The sequence below is a fragment of the Corythoichthys intestinalis genome, chromosome 2 (assembly GCF_030265065.1).
Source record: "Corythoichthys intestinalis isolate RoL2023-P3 chromosome 2, ASM3026506v1, whole genome shotgun sequence".
NCBI classification, from domain to species: domain Eukaryota; kingdom Metazoa; phylum Chordata; class Actinopteri; order Syngnathiformes; family Syngnathidae; genus Corythoichthys; species Corythoichthys intestinalis.
In genome coordinates, this window is record NC_080396.1 from 42,332,512 (window position 1) to 42,354,905 (window position 22,394).

A 22,394-nucleotide genomic window follows, 5' to 3' on the forward strand; every position below is an offset into this window, starting at 1 on the left:
ACTTTTGAATTTATATATATACTAGTCCTTCTCAAAACATTAGCATATTGTGATAAAGTTCATTATTTTCTGTAATGTACTGATAAACATTAGACTTTCATATAATTTAGATTCATTATACACAACTGAAGTAGTTCAAGCCTTTTATTGTTTTAATATTGATGATTTTGGCAAAAAAGTCAACAACAAAAAAAAAAAATCCCTATCTAAAAAAATTAGCATATTTCATCTGACCAGTGACCAATACTAAAAAGTATTTTTTAATACAAAAAAAGAACCTTCAATTAATTATATCAGCTATGCACTCAATACTTGGTCAGGAATCCTTTTGCAGAAATGACTGCTTCAATGCGGCGTGGCACGGAAGCAATCAGCCTGTGGCACTGCTGAGGTGTTATGGAGGCCCAGGATGCTTCGATAGTGGCCTTAAGCTCATCCACAGTGTTGGGTCTGGTGTCTCTCAACTTCACAACATTCCACAGATTCTCTATGAGGTTCAGGTCAGGAGAGTTGGCAGGCCAATTGAGCACAGTAATGCCATGGTCAGTAAACCATTTGCCAGTGGTTTTGGCACTGTGAGCAGGTTCCAGGTCATGCTGAAAAATGAAATCTTCCATCTCCATAAAGCTTTTCAGCAGATGGAAGCATGAAGTGCTCCAAAATGTCCTGATAGCTAGCTGCATTGACCCTGCCCTTGATAAAACACAGTAGACCAACACCAGCAGCTGACATGGCACCCCAGACCATCACTGACTGGGGGTACTTGACACTGGACTTCAGGCATTTTGGCATTTCCTTCTCCCCAGTCTTCCTCCAAACTCTGGCACCTTGATTTCCGAATGACATGCAAAATTTGCTTCCAACTGAAAAAAGTACTTTGGACCACTGAGCAACAGTCCAGTGCTGCTTCTCTGTAGCCCAGGTCAGGCGCTTCTGCCGCCGTTTCAGGTTCAAAAGTGGCTTGACCTAGGGAATGCGGCACCTGTAGCCCATTTCCAGGTTTCTGCAGGTCCCCCAAGGTGTGGAATCGGCCCTTCTCCACAATCTTTTTCAGGTCACCTCTTCTGGTTGTGCAGCGTTTCCTGACACACTTTTTCCTTCCCACAGACTTCCCGCTGAGGTGCCTTAATACAGCACTCTGGGAACAGCCTATTCGCTCAGAAATTTCTTTCTGTGTCTTAGCCTCTTGCTTGAGGGTGTCAATGATCGCCTTCTGGACAGCAGTTAGGTCGGCAGTCTTGCCCATGATTGCGGTTTTGAGTAATGAACCAGGCTGGGAGTTTTTAAAAGACTCAGGAATCTTTCACAGTGGTCTGAGTTAATTCGTTGATTCAGATGATTAGATTAGTAGCTTCTTTAGAGTACCTTTTCATGATATGCTAATTTTCTGAGATAGGGATTTTTGGTTTTTCTTGACTTTTTGCCAAAATTATTAATATTATAACAATAAAAGGCTTGAACTACTTTAGTTGTGTGTAATGAATCTAAAATATAAGAGTAATGTTTATTAGTACATTACAGAAAATAATGAACTTTATCACAATATGCTAATTTTTTGAGAAAGACTAGTATATATGAACACTGATTCATCAGCTCAGAAAGTGCTGAAGTTCTGTTAGTTAACATATAACAGTGAATACCATTTTAAGCACAATATTTTATGCAGCTCTTTTATTGGACATCAATGTGCAGGTGGTCTGAATGTGTGGCTGGCCGGCGCATAAAATGGCTTTGATAAAAACAGGCTTTTAAAAAGGCCACAGCACTATCTATAAACGGAATAACATTGGCAAAATAACATACAATTACAAATTAACTATTATTATTGTCATTATTGGCAAAGTTTAACAAGTGTTGGGATGCAAATAGTTCACATCCAAAGGCTACATTTTCCTGAATGTAAACATGCAGAAACATTTAATAAAGTGCTCAGTTTTGAATCTTGAGTCAGATTCCAACATTCACTGGCCTGACATATTTTGTCCTATCTGTTTCCATTATGATCAAAGGGTAATAAGAATCTGTTGTTTTCATACTCCACCATGACTGCAGTACAATTCCTTGGTCATTATGATGGTATATTGTTATTAGTCAGCCATTGATCATCCATGCTGGAGCGTGTCCCTGGACTGGTAGTACATGGTACTGGTTTTTCAGCTGATAAGAATTGATTATTACCATGACTACTATTTTTGTAGTATTTTGATTCCACTTACATGTAAACCTTTGCCTTGTCCCTGTCAGCTTCTGGTAGCTGTCACGGACCGTCACAGCTATTTCGACTGGCGAGTGTCGTGTCAGGAGGAAACAGCGGGGAAACAAGATTCAGGTAGCCTTGTTCTGATGGCTGCTGCGTGGAGACCAATTCCCGCGTACCCTCCGATACGTGCTCAGACTTGTAGCGGGAGATTACTTCTAACAACTCCCAAGGGTCATAGGAACCGGACGTGGGGCTAGTAAACACAAATTTGTGAGATGGCAGAATGTGTTTAATAATAGAAATGTTACAATTACAATCGTAATTTCCTTTCTTCTTACATTCATACCTTAAATTAGATGTTTGCAGAGCGCTGTCACAAAAAACTTTCTTGGAATTCTGTTCAATTGACATCATTGTGTTAAAGTCTTTTCTGAATACAAGAGGGACACTGAAAGTACTGAGACATGCCTTTTCAATTGGTCTATTCAGAGGTGGCGTTAGAACATTTAGTTCATGTGATTGTGTACGGGTGCACGCAAGTGTGTTACCTCATTGCTGTTGAAGCATTGGGCATTCCTCAAGGCACGCTCCAAGGAACTGACCTGATTGGACAGCCTTAGCGTTTGAGCCTGAAGTCGGCCATTTTCTGCTTCTAAGGCATTAACCCTTGGAGAGAAACACTATTAATTGACTGTTTGACTACTATTACTACTGCTAGTAACAGGTTGACTAGAGTCCTTTTAAGGGAGGTATAGTTCTTATGAACAGTCAATTTGTATATTAAAAGTAAAAGTCAGACTGACACCTGTGTTGGACAGTAGATGCCACTCTCATTCCATTGCTGCCCATTTCTTCTGCCTCGCTGATCTTCAGCAACAACCTCCTCTTCTCTTCCAGAAGCTTCTCATTTTCCTCCATCACATTATGAATGCTTTCCTTTGCCTGTAGTTTAAGAGTATTTGCAAAATTTTACACAATTCACGACAAACTTTTAACGAGGACATGCATCAAACTTGGTTACACAAGATGTAATGTATTGTAATGTACGTGACGATGTAATGTCTGACCTTTTGCGAGAGACTGGCGGCCAGGGCTAAGTCATTCTCCAGTTTTTGGATGGTGCTGTCCCGCTGTGCAGTGGCTTGGAGAAAGACCTGCTTGGCCTGATTCAATCTGGTCTTTTGTCGACTCTGTTTTTCATTGTACTTCCTAGTGAAGTCGCAAAGAAACTATTATGTACTGCAATGTCAGGTCCTATGGACCTATGCTATTACCATACTCTTACTTGTCTGAGGAAAATGTGCATGCTGAAAAATGTATATAACATTATATTTCGTAAGTGAACTCACATGTTGACTCACCTGACGTGTGTGTTCAGTTGCAGAAAAACCTGTTTGAGCTCTCCCTGCATTCTGTCACACTCGAGCTGACTGGCTGCGAGATCATCCTTCAGTTGGCGACAAGCAGCTTTGTCATCTCTTATCTGGAAGTCAATTAAACTTTTCAGCTCTTTCCAGGGCTACACGATTATTGTGAGGAGTATGAAATATCATTTAATGGTAACAGCCCAGCATGAAGACGTTCTTTACCTCATCCTGGGCCTTGTTGAGTTCTACATCCAGCTGTTGTGCTCGATGGCTTAACTCCACATTGGTCCTGGTGAGCGTAGCCTCCTTTAATCTAAGGGACCGTATTTGTTGCTGGAGCTCTTCCTCACGCTGCTCTAAGAGCTTCCTGTAAAAGAAGAAGGCCAGTGTGGTTATGATTATACGGGTCAAGTTAAAACAGGTCACAGGTCTGGCAAACCTTTTAATGTGGTCCTCTTGCTGTTGAGCTTTCAGGGAGGACAAGGTGTCAGATAGATCTTTGCTGTCACGTTCCAGGCGGCTGCTCTCGCTGGCCCGAGCTTCCACCATTCGCAGCTGGTGCTGTGTCGCATTGAGCTGCTGCTGCAGTTCCACCACCTGTCGTTACAATCAAATGGAAATGAGAACAAATTGAACCAAGAGCAATACCTGGTTTGTTGATTAAAAGATTGTGAAATACCCTTTATAGAGAGAACAGCTGTCTGTAAAATCAAGGCTTGTGTTGTTTTTTGTTTTTTTTTTTAGATACAGTTCTATAGCACTATGTATTCAATGTGATAAGTGTTGCCCATTCAGCATTCAGTGTAACCTGGTCATCCTGAAAAGGGACCCCACATCTGTGGACCGTTGGAATTTTGAGTTTTTCCTTGCTCTTTTAGACCACTATATCAACTGTGGGCCTGCGAAGCCCTTTGAGACGTTGCTGTGATGTAGGGCTATGTACAGTGGAGCAAATAAGTATTTAGTCAACCACCAATTGTGCAAGTTCTCCTACTTGAAAAGATTAGAGAGGCCTGTAACTGTCAACATGGGTAAACCTCAACCATGAGAGACACAATGTGGGAAAAAAAACTGAAAATCATATTGTTTGATTTTTAAAGAATTTATTTCCAAATTAGAGTGGGAAATAAATATTTGGTCACCTACAAACAAGCAAGATTTCTGGCTGTCAAAGAGGTTTAACTTCTTCTAACCATGTCTAACGAGGCTCCACTCGTTACCTGTTTTAATTACACCTGTTTTACCTCATTATCGGTATAAAAGACACCTGTCCACAACCTCAGTCAGTCACACTCCAAACTCCACTGTGGCCAAGACCAAAGAGCTGTCGAAGGACACCAGAGACAAAATTGTAGACCTGCACCAGGCTGGGAAGACTGAATCTGCAATAGGTAAAACGCTTGGTGTAAAGAAATCAACTGTGGGACCGATTATTAGAAAATGGAAGACATACAAGACCACTGATAATCTCCCTCGATCTGGGGCTCCATGCAAGATCTCACCCCATGGCGTCAAAATGATAACATGAACGGTGAGCAAAAATCCCAGAACCACATGGGGGGACCTAGTGAATGACCTACAGAGAGCTGGGACCACAGTAACAAGGGTACTATCAGTAACACAATGCGCCGCCAGGGACTCAAATCCTGCACTGCCAGACGTGTCCCCCTGCTGAAGCCAGTACACGTCCAGGCCCGTCTGCGGTTCGCTAGAGAGCATTTGGATGATCCAGAAGAGGACCGGGAGAATGAATCTGTGGAAGGAGTTGAAAGTCTGCGTTGCCCAACGACGGCCCCAAAACATCACTGCTCTAGAGGAGATCTGCATGGAGGAATGGGCCAAAATACCAGCAACAGTGTGTGAAAAGCTTGTGAAGAGTTACAGAAAACGTTTGGCCTCCGTTATTGCCAACAAAGGGTACATAACAAAGTATTGAGATGAACTTTTGGTATTGACCAAATACTTATTTCCCACCATGATTTGCAAATAAATTCTTTAAAAATCAAACAATGTGATTTTCTGTTTTTTTTTTCACATTCTGTCATGGTTGAGGTTTACCCATGTTGACAATTACAGGCCTCTCTAATATTTTCAAGTGGCAGAACTTGCACAATTAGTGGTTGACTAAATACTTAATATTTGCCCAACTGTATTTGAATGAATGAGGCTTGACTAGACAAATGCAACTATCCAAAGACTAAAGTTCACAACAGATGGTAAAGGAAATAATTCCGTCCATCACTTTCATTTTCCATAAAGCAAAATATAGTGATCCAAGAATAGGACCAGAATTTATTGCTTGGGTTCCATTCATATTAACCTTTTTGTCAGCAGTATTGACCCGCGCTCTCTCTGCCTGCAACTCCTCTTGAAGACCTTTGGTGGTGTTGCGATTGGCGTCGTTGCATGCAAGCTCCAGCTCCAGCTCCCTGATTTTTTGCTGGTGACGTTCTGAACCAGTAGTTTGAGTGTGAAGACTCTGTTCCATCTGAATCATCTTCGTCTGCAGCTGGTTCAGTTCCGCAGAAAGCTAAAATATGCATAATTATTGGCAACATTTCCTTAAATGTGACATTCACTCTTACAAACAGTGACATTTTAAGGTTACAAACAAAATACAAAATATCACGAAACCAAAATTACTAGTACAACCTTAAGTTTTTCATTGTCAAGGAGAGTGTTGTGCCTCTTTAGGTCCACGTTCTTTTCCCTTTCATAGCGTAGTTCTCGTTCGGCTGAGGTGAAAAGGTTCTGCACTCTTTGTAGATCCTGCTTTAAGTGTTTATTCTCTTCTGCCTTCTGCTGCAGGGCCATTCCCAAAGACTAATGAGAGAATGGATGCTTAGTGTGAAAAATCATACAAACACTCCATAATTTTATAGAAACTAAAATGTGAGCCCTGATGAACTGAAGAAAATGGTTTAACATTGCATTGTATTCAGAAAATAAACACAAAACACAATGGTAACCATTCTAAACTACAGTATGAGCCGTTAATAGATTTATACCAACTTCACCAACCATGTTTTCAAGATGTGAGAAGTAGTCGGCATAACCGGAGAACCTAAAAAGGATGCGAAGACCAGACAAACTCCACATAGTGAGTGAGAGCCTAACACACTCACCACTGAGGCACCAAGCTGCTCTAGAACTTAATTTAATTCAGTATTTCTATTACCCAAGTTTCCTTGTGTAACCGTAAGACAGCGGTAATTATCAGACACCTCTCTCAGTCAAATACAGCGTAAATCTATATCACTAATACAAACCAAATTTAATCATTGGCGAATTAATTGTCATATAAACCAGTAATTAATAATACAAGCGGTTCCAAAGTGAATATATTGATAGAACTCCTGTGTGGTCATACATGTATTCTGTTACGTATGATCTGACAAATCTTTGATTACAACTTGTGTATCAAATGAACTATAATGTAAGATGATATGGCATATGACTTCTTTTTTTTCCCCTTCAAACTAAATGATTTTGCCAAATGAATTTCAGTGAACATACCTGATCCAAACATTTCTCTTTGGTCTTCTCCACAGGACCAAAACCTAACTCCAATGGAGGCGACTTCGGGTTATTCCTTAACGCTTCATTTGCCAAACAGAGATGTTCCTGATGATGCTGAAGTTGTTCCTTGAGGCGTTGTAGCTCAAGCTCTAGTTTCTCTCTTTCTCCTTCGACCACAAGCTTCTTCTGGACAGTGTCACTCAGTTTGGCCTGCAGTTCAGCTGCCTGCCGGCGCTCAGAAGCCATCTCATCTCTGGAAGAGCAACACCAAACAAACTTTGTTGTCCAATCCTGTCATGGGCCATTCGTTTATTTATCTCCTTTCACAATTTCGGGACCATGCATGAAATTCCACCAACCTGAGCGTGTTGTGTTCCATCTGAAGGCTACTTAGTTCTTTGGTCAGGTGGTTCGCCTGCTCCTGCAGTTGGTCCACTGGTACTCTGTTATACCGCAAGTCCTTTTTGCTTTGGTTACTGTCTTTGAGATGCTCCAGCTCACTCTGGAGTCGACGGTGAGCTCGTTCCGTCTGAGCTAACTGAAACACATACAGTATAATGCATAATAATGGAATATATATATATATATATATATATATATATATATATATATATATATATATATATATATATATATATATATATATATATATTAGGGATGTCAAAATTATCGCGTTAATGGGCGGTAATTAATTTTTTAAATTAATCATGTTAAAATATTTGACACAATTAACACACATGCCCCGCTCAAACAGATTAAAATGACAGCAGAGTGTAATGTCCGCTTGTTACTTGTTTTTTGGTGTTTGCCGCCCTCTGCTGGCGCTTGGGTCCAACTGATTTTATGGCTTTGAGCACCATGAGTGAGAATGGTGTAATTATTGACATCAACAATGGCGAGCTATCAGTTTATTCAGATTGAAAATTTTACAAATTTTAATAAAACGAAAACATTAAGAGGGGTTTTAATATAAAATTTCTATAACTTGTACTAACATTTATCTTTTAAGAACTACAAGTCTATCTATCCATGGATCGCTTGAAGAGAATGTTAATAATGTTATTGCCATCTTGTTGATTTATTGTTATAATAAACTAATACCGTATGTTGAATGTATATATCCGTCTTATGTCTTATCTCAATTCCTACAATAATTTACAGAAAAATATGGCATATTTTATAGATGGTTTGAATTGCGATTAATTACGATTAATAATTTTTAAGCTGTAATTAACTCGATTAAAAATTGTAATCGTTTGACAGCCCTAATATATATATATATATATATATATATCTCAAAAAAATATAGGGAACACTAACGTAACACATTGTAGATATAAATGAAATATTTTTATTAAATACTTTATTCGTTTCATAGTTGAATGTGATGACTACAAAATCACACAAAAATTATCAATGAAAATCAAAATGAAGCAACCCATGGAGGTCCGGATTTGGAGTTATACTCAAAATGAAAGTGGAAAAAGACACTACAGGCTGATTCACCTTCATGTAAACAAGTCAAAATGAGGCACAGTACTGTGTGTGTGGCCTCAAAGTGCCTAGAACCTCCCTACAACGCCTGGGCATGCTGCTTATGAGACGACGGAGAGTGTCCTGGGGGATCTCTTCCCAGATCTGGACCAGGGCATAACAGGATGCTTCGATAGCGGCCTTAAGCCCATCCACAGTGTTGGGTCTGGTGTCTCTCAACTTCCTTGTCACAATATCCCACAGATTCTCTATGGGGTTCAGGTCAGGAGAGTTGGCAGGCCAATTGAGCACAGTAATGCCATAGTCAGTAAACCCTTTACCAGTGGTTTTGGCACTGTGAGCAGGTGCCATGCCGTGCTGAAAAATGAAATCTTCATCTCCATAAAGCTTTTCAGAAGATGGAAGCATGAACTGCTCCAAAATCTTCTGAAAGCTAGCTGCATTGACCCTGCCTTTGATAAAACACAGTAGACCAACACCAGCAGCTGACATGGCACCACAGACCATCACTGACTCTGGGTACTTGACACTGGACTTCGGCCATTTTGGCATTTCCTTCTCCCCAGTCTTCCTCCAAACTCTGGCACCTTGATTTCCGCATGCAAAATTTGCTTTCATCTGAAAAAAGTACTTTGGACCACTGAGCAACACTCTAGTGCTGCTTCTCTGTAGCCCAGGTCAGGCGCTTCTGCTGAACCTTTATTTACATGGTCTAACATTTTTAAGGATATCCCTCCTGCACAGGATATCCCTTTGCCTTTTCAAATTAAAAGCAACAAATTTGTAATATTTGTGCAGGCAGATTTAATACTACTTACCTTTATTATTTCGGGTCATATGGTGGGCTGCGCAGTAATTCTCGAATTATATTTTTTGGGGTGCAAGAAATGTAAGGTGTGGTGTAGGACATGAGTATGGCTTAAAATGTGTGAGACACGCTCAAGTGTGAGAGTTAAGAACCCAGCTGTTGGCTAGTTTGTAAAATTAAGTTGCAGGAAATACGTAAAACAGATTGTGCTATGCCTAAAAGATGACAGATAAAACTGGATGAAAGTCTTTGTTCTACTGAAGTACACGCTAGTGTATAAGGACAATGAATGGCAAACCTTCTCCTCCAGAGCTGCCTTTTCCCCCTTGACTTGGGTGAGACCCTTGATAAGCGTTTTCCCTTGTTGACATTCAGTCTGGAGGCTGTTGATCTCAAGTTTCAACTTCTTCAGCTCTCTTTCACCGATCTGCAAAGCCTTAGACGGACAGAATACGACAATTACGGCAGTTATTTCAGTTACTGTCATTTTACATGATGAAAGAAATCGAATGGAGCTGCATCATGTAATACCTCCTTGTCTTTTTTTAAGGCAGCCTGAGCAGCACTTAGGTCGAGCTCTAGTTGTTTCCGCCAGTCTTTTTCCTCAGTCAGCCGAGCTTCCAGCAACGCCAGTCTCTCTGGGCCGCTGTCCCGTAAGTGCTTTACATATAGCATCAAAGGGGCGTAATGTATTTGCTTTAATATTTTTCACAATGCAACCTTTTCTTTCAAGTAATTCATATTACTAGACACTTCCCATAACTTTATGTGAGAGAGGCAGTGGAGATGCATGCCATTACAAGCTGGTTAACCTTTAATTTTGGAATTGGTTCTAAGATTTCTTTTTTTGTTAACATTGTGAGCAGGGCTCCTCTGTGAGTCATCACCTTATCGTGGTGGAGGGGTTTGCATGTCCCAATGATCCTAGGAGCTATGTTGTCTGGGGCTTTAAGCCCCTGGCAGGGTCACCCATGGCAAACAGGTCCTAGGTGAGGGGCCAGACTAAACATGGCTCACAATGACCCCTTATGATGAGAAAAATAAATGAACTCCAGTTTCCCTTGCCCGGACGCGGGTTACCGGGGCCCCCCTCTGGAGCCACGCCTGGAGGTGGGGCTCGAAGGCAAGCGTCTGGTGGCCGGGCCTGTCCCCATGGGGCCCGGCCGGGCACAGCCCGAAAAGGCGACATGGGTTCCCCTTCCCATGGGCTCACCACCTGTGGGAGGGGCCAAAGGGGTCGGGTGCGCAGAGAGTTGGGCGGCAGCCAAAGGCGGGGGCCTTGGCGGTCCAACCCCCAGTTGCAGAAGCTAACTCTTGGGACACATAATGCCACCTCTCTGGCAGGGAAGGAGCCTGAGCTGGTGGGTGAGGCAGAGAAGTTCCAACTAGATATAGTCGGACTCTCCTCCGCACACAGCTTGGGTTCTGGTACCAATCCTCTCGAGAGGGGTTGGACTCTCTTCCACTCTGGAGTTGCCCACGGTGAGAGGCGCCGAGCAGGTGTGGGCATACTTATTGCCCCCTGGCTTGGTGCCTGTACGTTGGGGTTTACCCCGGTAGACGAGAGGGTAGCCTCCCTCCGCCTTCGGGTGGGGGGACGGGTTCTGACTGTTGTTTGCACTTATGCACCGAACAGCAGCTCAGAATACCCACCCTTTTTGGAATCCTTGGGTCCCCAGAGGGTGTGCTGGAGAGCGCACCCTCTGGGGACTCCCTCGTTCTACTGGGGGACTTCAACGCTCACGTGGGCAATGACAGTGAGACTTGGAGGGGCGTGATTGGGATGAACGGCCCCCCCGATCAGAACCCGAGTGGTGTTCTGTTATTGGACTTCTGTGCTCGTCACGGTTTGTCCATAACAAACACCATGTTCAAACATAGGGGTGTCCATATGTGCACTTGGCACCAGGAAACCCTAGGCCGCAGTTCAATGATCGACTTTGTAATCGTGTCATCGGACTTGCGGCCACATGTTTTGGACACTCGGGTGAAGAGAGGGGCGGAGCTGTCAACTGATCACCACCTGGTGGTGTGTTGGCTCCGATGGCGGGGGAAGTTGCTGGCCAGACCTGGCAGGCCCAAACGTATTGTGAGGGTCTGCTGGGAACGTCTGGCAGAATCCCCTGTCAGAAAGAGTTTCAACACCCACCTCCGGCAGAACTTCTCCCTTGTACCGGGGGAAGTGGGGGACATTGAGTCCGAGTGGGCCATGTTCCGCACCTCCATTGTTGAGGCGGCCGATCGGAGCTGTGGCCGTAAGGTGGTTGGTGCCTGTCGTGGCGGCAATCCCCACACTGTGTATAGTGAAGATGGTGTACTGCTGACCTCGACTCGGGACGTCGTGAGTCGGTTGGGAGAATACTTCGAAGCCCTCCTCAATTCCACCGACACGCCTTCCTTTGAGGAAGCAGAGTCTGAGGACTCTGAGGTGGGCTCTTCGATCTCTGGGGTTGAAGTCACTGAGGCGGTTGGTAAGCTCCTCGGTGGCAAGGCCCCAGGGGTAGATGAGATCTGCCCGGAGTTCCTAAAGGCTCTGGTAGGGCTGTCATGGCTGACACGCCTCTACAACATCGCGTGGACATCGAGGACAGTGCCTCTGGATTGGCAGACCGGGGTTGTGGTCCCCCTTTTTAAAAAGGGGGACCGGAGGGTGTGTTCCAATTATAGAGGGATCACACTCCTCAGCCTCCCCGGTAAAGTCTATTCAGGGGTGCTGGAGAGGAGGGTCCGTCGGGAAGTCGAACCTCGGATTCAGGAGGAGCAGTGTGGTTTTCGTCCCGGCCGTGGAACAGTGGACCAGCTCTACACCCTCGGCAGGGTCCTCGAGGGTGCATGGGAGTTCGCCCAACCAGTCTACATGTGTTTTGTGGATTTGGAGAAGGTGTTCGACCGTGTGCCTAGGGGAGTCCTGTGGAGGGTGCTCCGGGAGTACGGGGTGCCGAGCCACTTGGTAAGGGCTGTTCGGTCCCTGTACGACCGGTGTCAGAGTCTGGTCTGCATTGCCGGCAGTAAGTCGAATTCGTTCCCAGTGAGAGTTGGACTCCGCCAAGGCTGCCCTTTGTCACCGATTCTGTTCATAATTTTTATTAACAGAATTTTTAGGCGCAGCCGAAGCGTTGAGGATGTCCAATTTGGTGGCCTCAGCATTGCATCTCTGCTTCTTGCAGATGATGTGGTGCTGTTGGCTTCATCAAGCCGTGACCTCCAACTCTCACTGGGGCGGTTCGCAGCCGAGTGTGAAGCGGTTGGGATGAAGATCAGCACCTCCAAATCCGAGACCATGGTCCTCAGCCGGAAAAGGGTGGCATGCCCTCTCTGGGTCGGGGATGAGATCCTGCCCCAAGTGGAGGAGTTCAAGTATCTTGGGGTCTTGTTCACGAGTGAGGGCAGGAGGGAGCGGGAGATTGACAGGCGGATCGGTGCAGCGTCTGCAGTGATGCGGACTCTGCACCGGTCCATTGTGGTGAAGAAGGAGCTGAGCCAAAAGGCGAAGCTCTCGATTTACCGGTCGATCTACGTTCCTACCCTCACCTATGGTCACGAGCTGTGGGTCGTGACCGGAAGAACAAGATCCCGGATACAAGCAGCCGAAATGAGTTTCCTCCGCAGGGTGTCCGGGCTCTCCCTTAGAGATAGGGTGAGAAGCTCGGTCATCCTGGAGGGGCTTGGTGTTGAGCCGCTACTCCTCCGCGTTGAGAGGAGCCAGTTGAGGTGGCTCGGGCATCTGGTTCGGATGCCTCCTGGACGCCTCCCTGGAGAGGTGTTCCGGGCATGTCCCACCGGCGGAAGGCCCCGGGGTCGACCCAGGACACGCTGGAGAGACTATGTCGCTCAGCTGGCCTGGGAACGTCTTGGAATCCCGCCGGAGGAGCTGGCTGAAGTGGCTGGGGAGAGGGAAGTCTGGGCTTCCCTGCTAAAGCTGCTGCCCCCGCGACCTGACCCCGGACTAAGCGGAAGATAATGGATGGATGGATGGATGGATGGATGGATGGATGGATGGATGGATGGATGGATTGTGAGCAGGGCAGTTTTGGAAAAAACACAACAACTAAATGTACTGTAACATCATCTTCACAAATTAACACCTAAATTGGAAGTCAACACGACTGTAAAAGGGCAGCATAAAAAATTAACACTTGCCACAAGGCATCAAAATGAAGTCAACAGATCAGATTGAAAATATGCCCTAAATCTAAGCAAAAGGCAAGCCTTGAATTATAGTGAGCCAGTTGTTATAATAACTATGGTCACACAGACAGGAAGTGTTTCATACCAGCTGTAAGAGGGATTCTGTGGTTTTGATCTCTTCTCCATTATTCAAGAGTTTTTCTTGAGTTTCCTGCTTCTTCAAGTCCCCCTCAAGGCTTTTGATCTGCATGAACAGTTCATATATATAAGTGGAAAAGGCCCTAAACAGCAACTCTCTCTTTAAATTAAGGACTCACATTTAATTAATTGTTGCCATTCATGGCAATATATGTCTAATCCATTTTGACTGGGAAGGCTAGCAGTGATTATTCAAACGGATAGAGCATCTATCTTCGTCAGTTGATGTTTAACAAGGTACCACTAGTAAGTCAAAATATCAATCTAACAGGATGGATCCAATTTGCAGGCAGTGTTGATGCTGGTCATTACCCGTCGATGTAAACCCTCCAGTTCTCCATCATGGCGAAGCCTCTCCTCCTTGCTGGCATTCTGGGCCTCGCCGAGTAGAGCCTCCAGCTCCTCGTTTCTCTCCTCCATCTCCTCCTGCTCCTTACGAAGTCTCAGAAGTTGACGCTCCAACTCTCTCACCTGAACTATTCTGTCCTCGTTCACTGCATGACAGCTGACATGGAATTACGACAGGATGACTTGTATTAGTACGACAGTACCACTGAGCGGTCGTTCTTAAAGACTTCATTCTTATTTACTGTTTGTGAGTTGGATCTGATTCTTTAGTCGAAAAGCCATAAATGTTGTTTTGAAGTTCCGTGCAATTGTTGTTTTGCCTCCCATCTGCTTTCAGGACAATGTTTTGGTCGGTATTCCTTGTTTCCAACTGGACAGACACAATGGAAAGTTTCGGTATGATCTTAATTTAAAGACACAATGTTTACAATTATACTAACAAGCTCAAGAAGATTATTTTTCTCCAATTCTAAAATGTGCACTCTCTCTATCAGACTTCTGTTATCAGTATCCAGTCTGTCACTTTGTTCTTTGGCTCGCTGGAGCTTAATCACATCTGGAGGAGAAAAAGAAAGACATGAGAATAAATAGGGCAACGGAAATTAAACTACATAAATGTCTGGTTTTTGCCTTTTTTAACTGCTCTATTATAATCAGTATGCAAGGTGTGTCGAAAAAAAGACATGATCTAAAAATAGCTCACCAATAATGGTACAGTATTGTTTTCAGGCAATGTTGTAAAAGTGGTCATTTAAAATGTTAACGCTGGCAGAGATGTATAAAAGAAGTGATATCACTTTCCTAATTATTGTGGTGATTAACATGAGCTGTGTTTTTAAACAAAATAGTTAACAATTAACAAAAACAAACAATACTGAGATTATTAAAGGTAATTTGTTACTTCAGAAGTGTGTATTAAACTGGTAGCACATTGCATTAAACAGAAACCAAGAAGTAGTTTCTTAGTTTCATAAAGGTTGGTTATCCCCTACTGTGCAGAAAAAAAACAATTGAGCATCAGTTGAATAATAAATGAACTGAATTACTTACGTGTAAATACTTATCTTTCCACAGTATTTTAATGTAATACTCAAATGTTTACAATCTCACCACACTGTTTCAGTTTGTCCACTTCTTTCTTTAGAATTTCAAGTTCTTGGAGTGTTTCCTGAAGCTCAGACTCTGAGATTACAAACATTTTATTTTGTAAAATGCAAAAAAAATATTCCTTTCTTGCAGATTACTTGAGAGAAAAAAAGGTGATGCAACACACCACAGGGGTCGAGGCTGTTGGTTTTGGACACATCCAGCTCATTGTTGAGCCTTCGGATTTCCTGATGAGCCATCTCCAGCCTGCTCGATGCCTCCTCCAAGTCACGCTCCAGTCGTCGTCGCTCATGTTGCTCGCGGGACAGCTCCTCACTGTGAGCCTATTGGTTGAAGAAGATGGGAATTACTGACTGGTAGTTTAGACCGAAGGTTTTGGAGGAGTTACATTGGATGCTGTCAGAAACATGCATTTTAAAAAGGGAGTTCATCTCATCATCGCTGTAGTCTGCAGAGTAGCGAGGGCTATCGTAACATTCACCTGCAAAAGTGTAACAAACAGTTCTCATGCTGGCAAATGTGATGATCGTCTGCAGCCCATCAGCTCCCTTTGCTTTTAAAAAATACTTGACAAATGTGTTAGTGAGAAAATCATTGGTCATGCAGGTATAGAAGCAGCAAGCAGTGCCACAGTAAAATAAGCCACAAAAGCCACTGTTCACATGGCTGTTTGAAAATTACACGTATGTTAGTTGAGTTAGTTTAGTCTTGAGAGGGAACCTACAGGGGTAATATTGTTTTTGTTCTGAGCAGACTTGCGTAGCCCAAACAGCTTCTTCCATGGAGTTTGTGAAGAACCCTGTTGAGAGCAAAGACCAGCGTGTGCAGCAACACACCAAATAATAAATAACAATAAGAATTGAAAAGGATAAAAGGAAAGCGGACGGCGGCTCTGTGGTGGTTTCTTATAACTAAGAGCACAGAAGACACGTAAGTTAATGTGGTGTCTGGACCTGTGCACATTGGTCAGATATCAATATAATGCAATTATTGTCAGAAAATTCTTTTGGTGTGTCTTGTGAGTCGTAACAAAATATTGTAAAATATGAACGTTCAACAAAAAAACAACATTTGTGCAGAGCAAAATGAGGGTTTTGTTTAACTCTTTTAGGGCACTCATTTGACTCAATGGCTGATATTGACGGCACTATACAGCCTATGTATGTTGAATGGGAGGGTTGGCAGCAAATTATCGTTGACAGTCCTCCCAGTAAAAATGGATCAGTTGTATAGCGCTGTCAATGGCACTGAAACATGAACATTCACAATCAGTCCACCAAGCTTAAATTAATTGGACGGATATCCCTGTCAATGGCAGGTATTTGACTTAAATACTATGAAATTTAAAAAAAAAAAAAAAATTGAGTGGTGTTAGAGACCAGCAGAATGAATTTCTACTTTTCTATTTTTATTCATTCATTCATTTTCCATGCCGCTTTTCCTCAGGAGTCCCAGCTAACTACGGGCAGAAGGCAGGGTACACCCTGAACTGGTTGCCAGCCAGACTCAGGGCACAATGAGACATACAATCATTCACGCACACATTCATACCTACGGACAATTTAGAGTGTTCAATCAGCCTACCATGCATGTTTTTGGGCATTGATAAGGGAGGAAACCGGAGTTCCTGGAGGAAACCCACGCAGGCACGGGGAGAACATGGAAACTCCACACAGGAAGGCCGGAGCCCGGGATTGAATCCTTGATCTCAGAACTGTGAGACGGATGTGCTAACCACTCAGCCACCGTGACGCCTTTTCTATCTTTAATTCCTTTTAATTTTATTAAAATTTCATCCATTTAAAAATGAATCTATTCATTAAATATATATATAAAGCAATACAATGATAATTAATTTAAAATATATATATATATTACATTCGACACTTACGTGGACACCAGGTCTTTTTGAGGTTAAGTATTTTCAAATGACCAAAAATACTCAATTTCCCAACAAAGATCTAAATCCCCTTTTACTCAAAAAAGTCATTGATCATAGACTTGGTTAGCAAAAGTGTAATGTGAGTCACTAGGGTAATTGCGTACCTATATATATGTCTTAAGCAGAACTTGTACTGTATGTAGTGTGTGTTCTTCACCTGGATTGGGACATCTTTTATGCTGCCTGACAAGCTGTGACTCTCAAGCCTCCTTTCTGCAGCCTCTAACCTCTCCAGCAGTGTTGCTCTTTCCACCAATAAGTATGCCACCTGCTCACTAGGGCTACTCAAACCCATCTCTCCAAGATCTTCCTGAGCCAACATCTCAGCCAGCTCCTTGCTCTGAATCTCTAGAAAACAGATTTTGTCAAACAGGAATGGAAAATAGTCAGTGGACAACATATCGTTTGTACACTATTTACAACAAGCTTAGGGTGAAATTTGAAATATTCTGTTAATTTTGCCAATTAGCTCATCGTTTAAAAACAGCAAGTTGCGCACAAATACTGAAACGTGCATGTTTGCTGAAGGGTTGTTGAAGACACCAGAGCTGCACTGGTCTCACCTTGTTGCTGTCTGATACGGAGTAGTTCTTGTTGTAGCTGTTCATTGTCCCTCTCATAGCCAGCAGTCACGCACTCGCGTTGTTGTAGCAGCAAGCGGATATGTGCCACGTAGCTGTCCATCTAACAGACAAACGGACACATTGAAAAAATAAAAATCGCTCAAGTAGAAGACCCAGGTTTTCCAAAATTTGATATTATACAGAAACACAACACAATTACAATTTCATCAAATGAGATTTTAGCCCCCCCTCCAAAAGATTTGTACCATAATATACTTCCGTTTTGCCTATTCGTCTATTTATTCATTTCTAAAAGAAACTTGGTTTAACCTCACAGCCTTTTCAGAAAAACAGCTACAATTTGCCTAACAGATTTTAATTTTAGTCAATTACAGACAATAGATATTTAAAGCAACACTAGGTACCTTTTCAACCCATCAATCCATCCATCCATCATTTGCCGTTTAATCCAGTGTCGGGTCGCGGGGGATACAGCTTTAGCAGGGAAGCCCAGACTTCCCTCTCCCTTTCAAAAAATATTTTCATACCATTTGTGATAATATGACGGCTGACAACTAGTTGAATGACACCTCTTTTATATCTTGAGGGGGTCTGTATCGCTTTCACCGGCACAAATTAACTTTGAGGAGGGTGGCAGCAACCCTGTCGCACAAAAAAAAAAAACTACAAGTGTGCTGACTGCTTTACGGCATATGTCACTTGTCCCTTTCCCCATTCATTATAAAAATGGAAGTCGATGCGTACGCTTTTGCGCGAATTTGGCAAAGATGGCAGAGCAACAAAAGAGATGAAGAGTTTTGTCTGAGGAGGAAAAAAAGGGAGGACACCAGGATATACAGAATAAACATTGGCCCGGCTTTCACTGGCTGGTGTGACGCCAGCACCCCCTAGCCTGGTACACCAGACTCACCTGGTGTACCAGGCTGGCGACAAATGAGCGAATCAAATTTCCAGGGTGGAGCAAGCCACAGCAAACAGACAGCTGAGTGGACCAATCAGCGACGGGCAGACGTGACGTTGGTAAAGCGACAACTCTCGCGCAGCGCAAGCGGAGAACGGAGAAGTTTATTTAACATGGCTAGCGCGAGACGTACTGTTGTCAATGACTTGTGTCGATGTGTTTTTGGTCATTTAAAATTGATTTTACCGTGGATTAGAACATATTCTCGGCACTCCTGTTCGCCATCTGTGTTGTTGTGGAGACGACTTCCGACGCGGAAGAGTGGCGTTGCTCGTTAAGACCACGTCACGCAAATAAAGGAATCTGATTGGACGGATGATTTCTTACTAGCTCGAGAGGCCGTTAAGGAGGTGGGTCACAGACGTTTTATATGTTTGAAAAATACGGGAAGAACAGTCTGGCCGTGCCAGGCAAAGTACCCACATCAACCGAACTTGTCAGCGATGACGAGTTTTAGCTCCACTAGGCTACACGGTTGCTAACCGGCATATGCTATTGTTTAGCCACAACTGGATTCATTACCTTATTATTATTCTTCCATTCCACAGCCGCTGGAAAGAGAAATGTAGTTTTATCCATATGCAGGCGACCGGGAGATTGATTTTTTTATTGACTGATGATTTTACGACACTGTGCACTGGTGTGTGCTGATCCAAATGGGAAACGCAGCGCTGGCCCTCATGCGAAAGGCAAAACGCTACAATCGATCAAAACTGAAAAGTTACCAAGTGTTGCTTTGAAATTTTTTTATGGGATCATATTAATCAATCAAATCTCAACTTTTCAGACCCTGATCACATTTCTCCATGGACGTAAATAGCAAGGTGTTTTTTGTTTGTCTAGAACAAACCAAACCCACCATTTCTATAAAAATGCAACATGAATAAACTAGACAAAGCAACTGAGAAGGAACACAAATCCATCTATAAATATTTCAATAAATTAATAGAGTAGACCGCTGCATACAGGACCAGTGGATTCGCCGATGTACATTTCTTTCCTTATGTTTTTTTTTTTAGGGGGGCAGTGCTGTAGCAGTGCTTATTTTGCAATGTTAAGCAAATTAAGCAATGCCTAATTTGAGGTTTCAGATTTTTTTGTTCCAATGAATATGCAATAAGCATAAATTATAGGTTCATTTTCATATTCACAGTCATGTATGTTATTGCTGAATTCATGACGTGTTTTCGGGGTTTAAAAATGGGGATTAAAAAACTCTTAAAGTTACATACTTTTCACTGAACGACAAATATAGGTAAAAAATTTAAAATTCACCAACAAAAATTGAATTTTTTTTTTTTTAAATTGGGTATATTCTGTCGAAACATGGCAGTAACATGTATGAGCAAAATTGAACAAAATCAATATTAGAACCTTTCATACTTCATGGGTCAATGTGTGAAGTCTCACCTCCTTCATCTCATTGGCCTGCTGAGAACGCAAAGTACGCAGCTCAGCTTCAGTGTCGAGGAGCCGCTGCCAAAGATGGTGTTCGCGCTCGTCTGGCCTGGCCCCTGGAGGCAAACCATCACCCTGGAGCCATGCAGAAATTTGGTCAAGCTCCGGCGGTACCTAAAGGACAAGAAGAGACGGCAGATTTTTCAGGATCTTTCAAAACAAGAAAAAAAAATGCTTGGTCTGGTTTAATGGTATTTTTTTTTTTTCTTTTATACACTGAAATACTTGAAGCTGTTAGTCTTGCTGATGCTTTCAGTGAGTACATTTGGGGTGACTGATGATGAGGGGATGACAGGATGACTCCAACTGCAGAACAGTGTGGCAACACTAAACACCTGTTGCTGAACTCAACACTGTACTTCACAAGTTGTGTAATTCAATCTGATCCTCCATGTGGCCCAAGGAGTGGCTCGTGACATGTAGCTATATTGTCACAAACTGTGTATCAGGTCTCAGGCGCTTGTTATTAAACATGACATAAAAGTCTCTATATTACTGCAGGACAATGACCAAATGAAAAGACAACATTTAAAGGTTATCAAAAAGATAAATAATGTGACAAAAAATATGAGATGTAATTGCAAAGTCATGCAGGTGCTGATATATTCTTGAAAGGTAAATAGGAGTGTGATGAGTGGGATTGCCACAGAAACTGAATCAGCCATATGGATTAAAAAGACTGCAACTAAGTGACAAGCAAAATGAGGTAAATTGTGCAAAGCACGAACATCAACAGGTGAAGATTTTACCTCTCCGTGGTCCATGGTCATGCGTTAAATTGGATGTAGCAACATCTGGCAGTGATGAAACTTGGCTTATGTGGTTGGGGTGGGTTAAAACAGAAATATTCAAGATGACAATTTGCCCTCGTAATTCAAATGGACGTCATGAAGTGTACCAAAGTTGACTTCAAAATTCCTCTTCAGTCCCATCGTTGCTGCTGAGGATATAAAATATAATACTCAGTTGGTGTTGATACTGTTCAAATATATAAAAATCGGTACTCTTAGTTAGAGAGGAATTCATCCCGATCCGTTGCAAAGTCTGAAGGGGGATTAGTCATGTCAGATCTACTGAAATGCTGAGGTAAGGATTTATACACAACTAAGTGATGTGTTGAAGGCATCAATTTCAAAAGTTGATCAACCGTTTCAATTGTAATCAATATCTAGTTAAATATGTGGATTTTCCGAATGTCTGACGAGGAGGAGGAGCATAGCAATTTTTTCCCCTCTTCTCCCAGCACCACTTGCATTCCTTTTGCCCACGCAAGCTCAGCCAAGATGCCGTTCAGCCCATCAAGGCACATTTCAAAACACCCCATTGCTGTGCTCGGTTTGATTTAGTGCTGTCCACGTATTGGCGACGAGTTGCGCGTTAACGAGACTGCAACGTAAAAACTTCCAAAGTTTGAATGTTGCGCTCAAGCTAACCCGGCTAACGCTAGTGCGGCTAACCTTTCACACTACTCTCTCTTGGAGTCGCGTTTTAGTCAGTGCCGAGAAACTCACACTCGTAAAAATATACCCACGTGTTCCGTGTGGTACTGCTGATAAATGTTTACTCACCCTCCAGTGACATATACGACACGTTCAGCAAACACCAGACGCGGTAAACTAAGTGAAGCCAAGTAAAAAATTGGCTTCCACAAGCACCTTGGCAACGGAGCGTACCATTACTAACTTGCAAGAGGGGGCGGACGTCGTTTTGAAAGAATGCACCCAATATTTACAAGAGTTATAGCGTGCGAAATTTGTTGTTTGAAACTGTAGAGTAGAAATAAAATAACATTGTTGAAGCATGGCATTAAACACATGGACAGTCATACACGAAAATCTTAACCAAGGCCGAAAACCCTTATACTCTCTTGAAAGCAGGGGTGCTGCAAGTCACTCAACAACAGGGGGTGCTGATGATCTTTTTTCCCCATCCAAAAACACCCGATTCGGTCTAAATTTGTCATGCTTGCGCTTTTTCTCCATACAAGGCGTGCACAATAGCAGTACACGTACATATTGGATAGTTTATGTACTACTAGGCTACTACAAAGACAGTGTTGTATTTCACCTAACGTGTGTGTTGGAGTTTTTGTATCGGAAATAAAACCGCCCGTATGTTATAATGCAAATCCCCGCAGTTATACAGGGCAGTGACACACAAATCTGGCCACTATTATACACTATCATAATCATCTTTATTTTTGACCTCGAAATGAATTCTAGAAAATGTCACTATTTTTGTAAATTACTAATTCTTTTTTGCGCCATGTTAACACCTTCC

At 42.8% G+C, this 22,394-nt stretch overlaps 1 protein-coding gene across 8 annotated transcripts in view; it reads right to left on the reverse strand.

The window, feature by feature from the left end:
- Positions 1–22,394, reverse strand: part of ccdc30 (coiled-coil domain containing 30) — a 44,123-nt gene that overhangs the window by 6,464 nt on the left and 15,265 nt on the right. Inside the window, exons 1-26 of one of the 8 annotated variants that reach the window (XM_057860305.1) lie at positions 21,683–21,756; positions 20,864–21,054; positions 20,067–20,228; positions 17,675–17,795; positions 17,269–17,459; positions 15,894–15,968; positions 15,336–15,492; positions 15,173–15,244; positions 14,503–14,618; positions 14,305–14,432; positions 14,027–14,219; positions 13,662–13,760; positions 9,920–10,048; positions 9,687–9,824; positions 7,446–7,624; positions 7,084–7,339; positions 6,220–6,390; positions 5,888–6,097; positions 4,007–4,164; positions 3,790–3,934; positions 3,562–3,683; positions 3,268–3,409; positions 3,006–3,142; positions 2,749–2,866; positions 2,547–2,596; positions 137–2,453 (exon numbers count right to left, since the gene is read on the reverse strand). In XM_057860305.1, coding sequence (XP_057716288.1) covers positions 2,258–2,453; positions 2,547–2,596; positions 2,749–2,866; positions 3,006–3,142; positions 3,268–3,409; positions 3,562–3,683; positions 3,790–3,934; positions 4,007–4,164; positions 5,888–6,097; positions 6,220–6,390; positions 7,084–7,339; positions 7,446–7,624; positions 9,687–9,824; positions 9,920–10,048; positions 13,662–13,760; positions 14,027–14,219; positions 14,305–14,432; positions 14,503–14,618; positions 15,173–15,244; positions 15,336–15,492; positions 15,894–15,968; positions 17,269–17,459; positions 17,675–17,795; positions 20,067–20,228; positions 20,864–20,884 — 3,486 coding nt within the window. In that variant the 5' untranslated portion in view covers positions 20,885–21,054; positions 21,683–21,756 and the 3' untranslated portion in view covers positions 137–2,257. The other 7 variants (XM_057860292.1, XM_057860332.1, XM_057860315.1 and 4 more) reach the window with 7 other exon arrangements.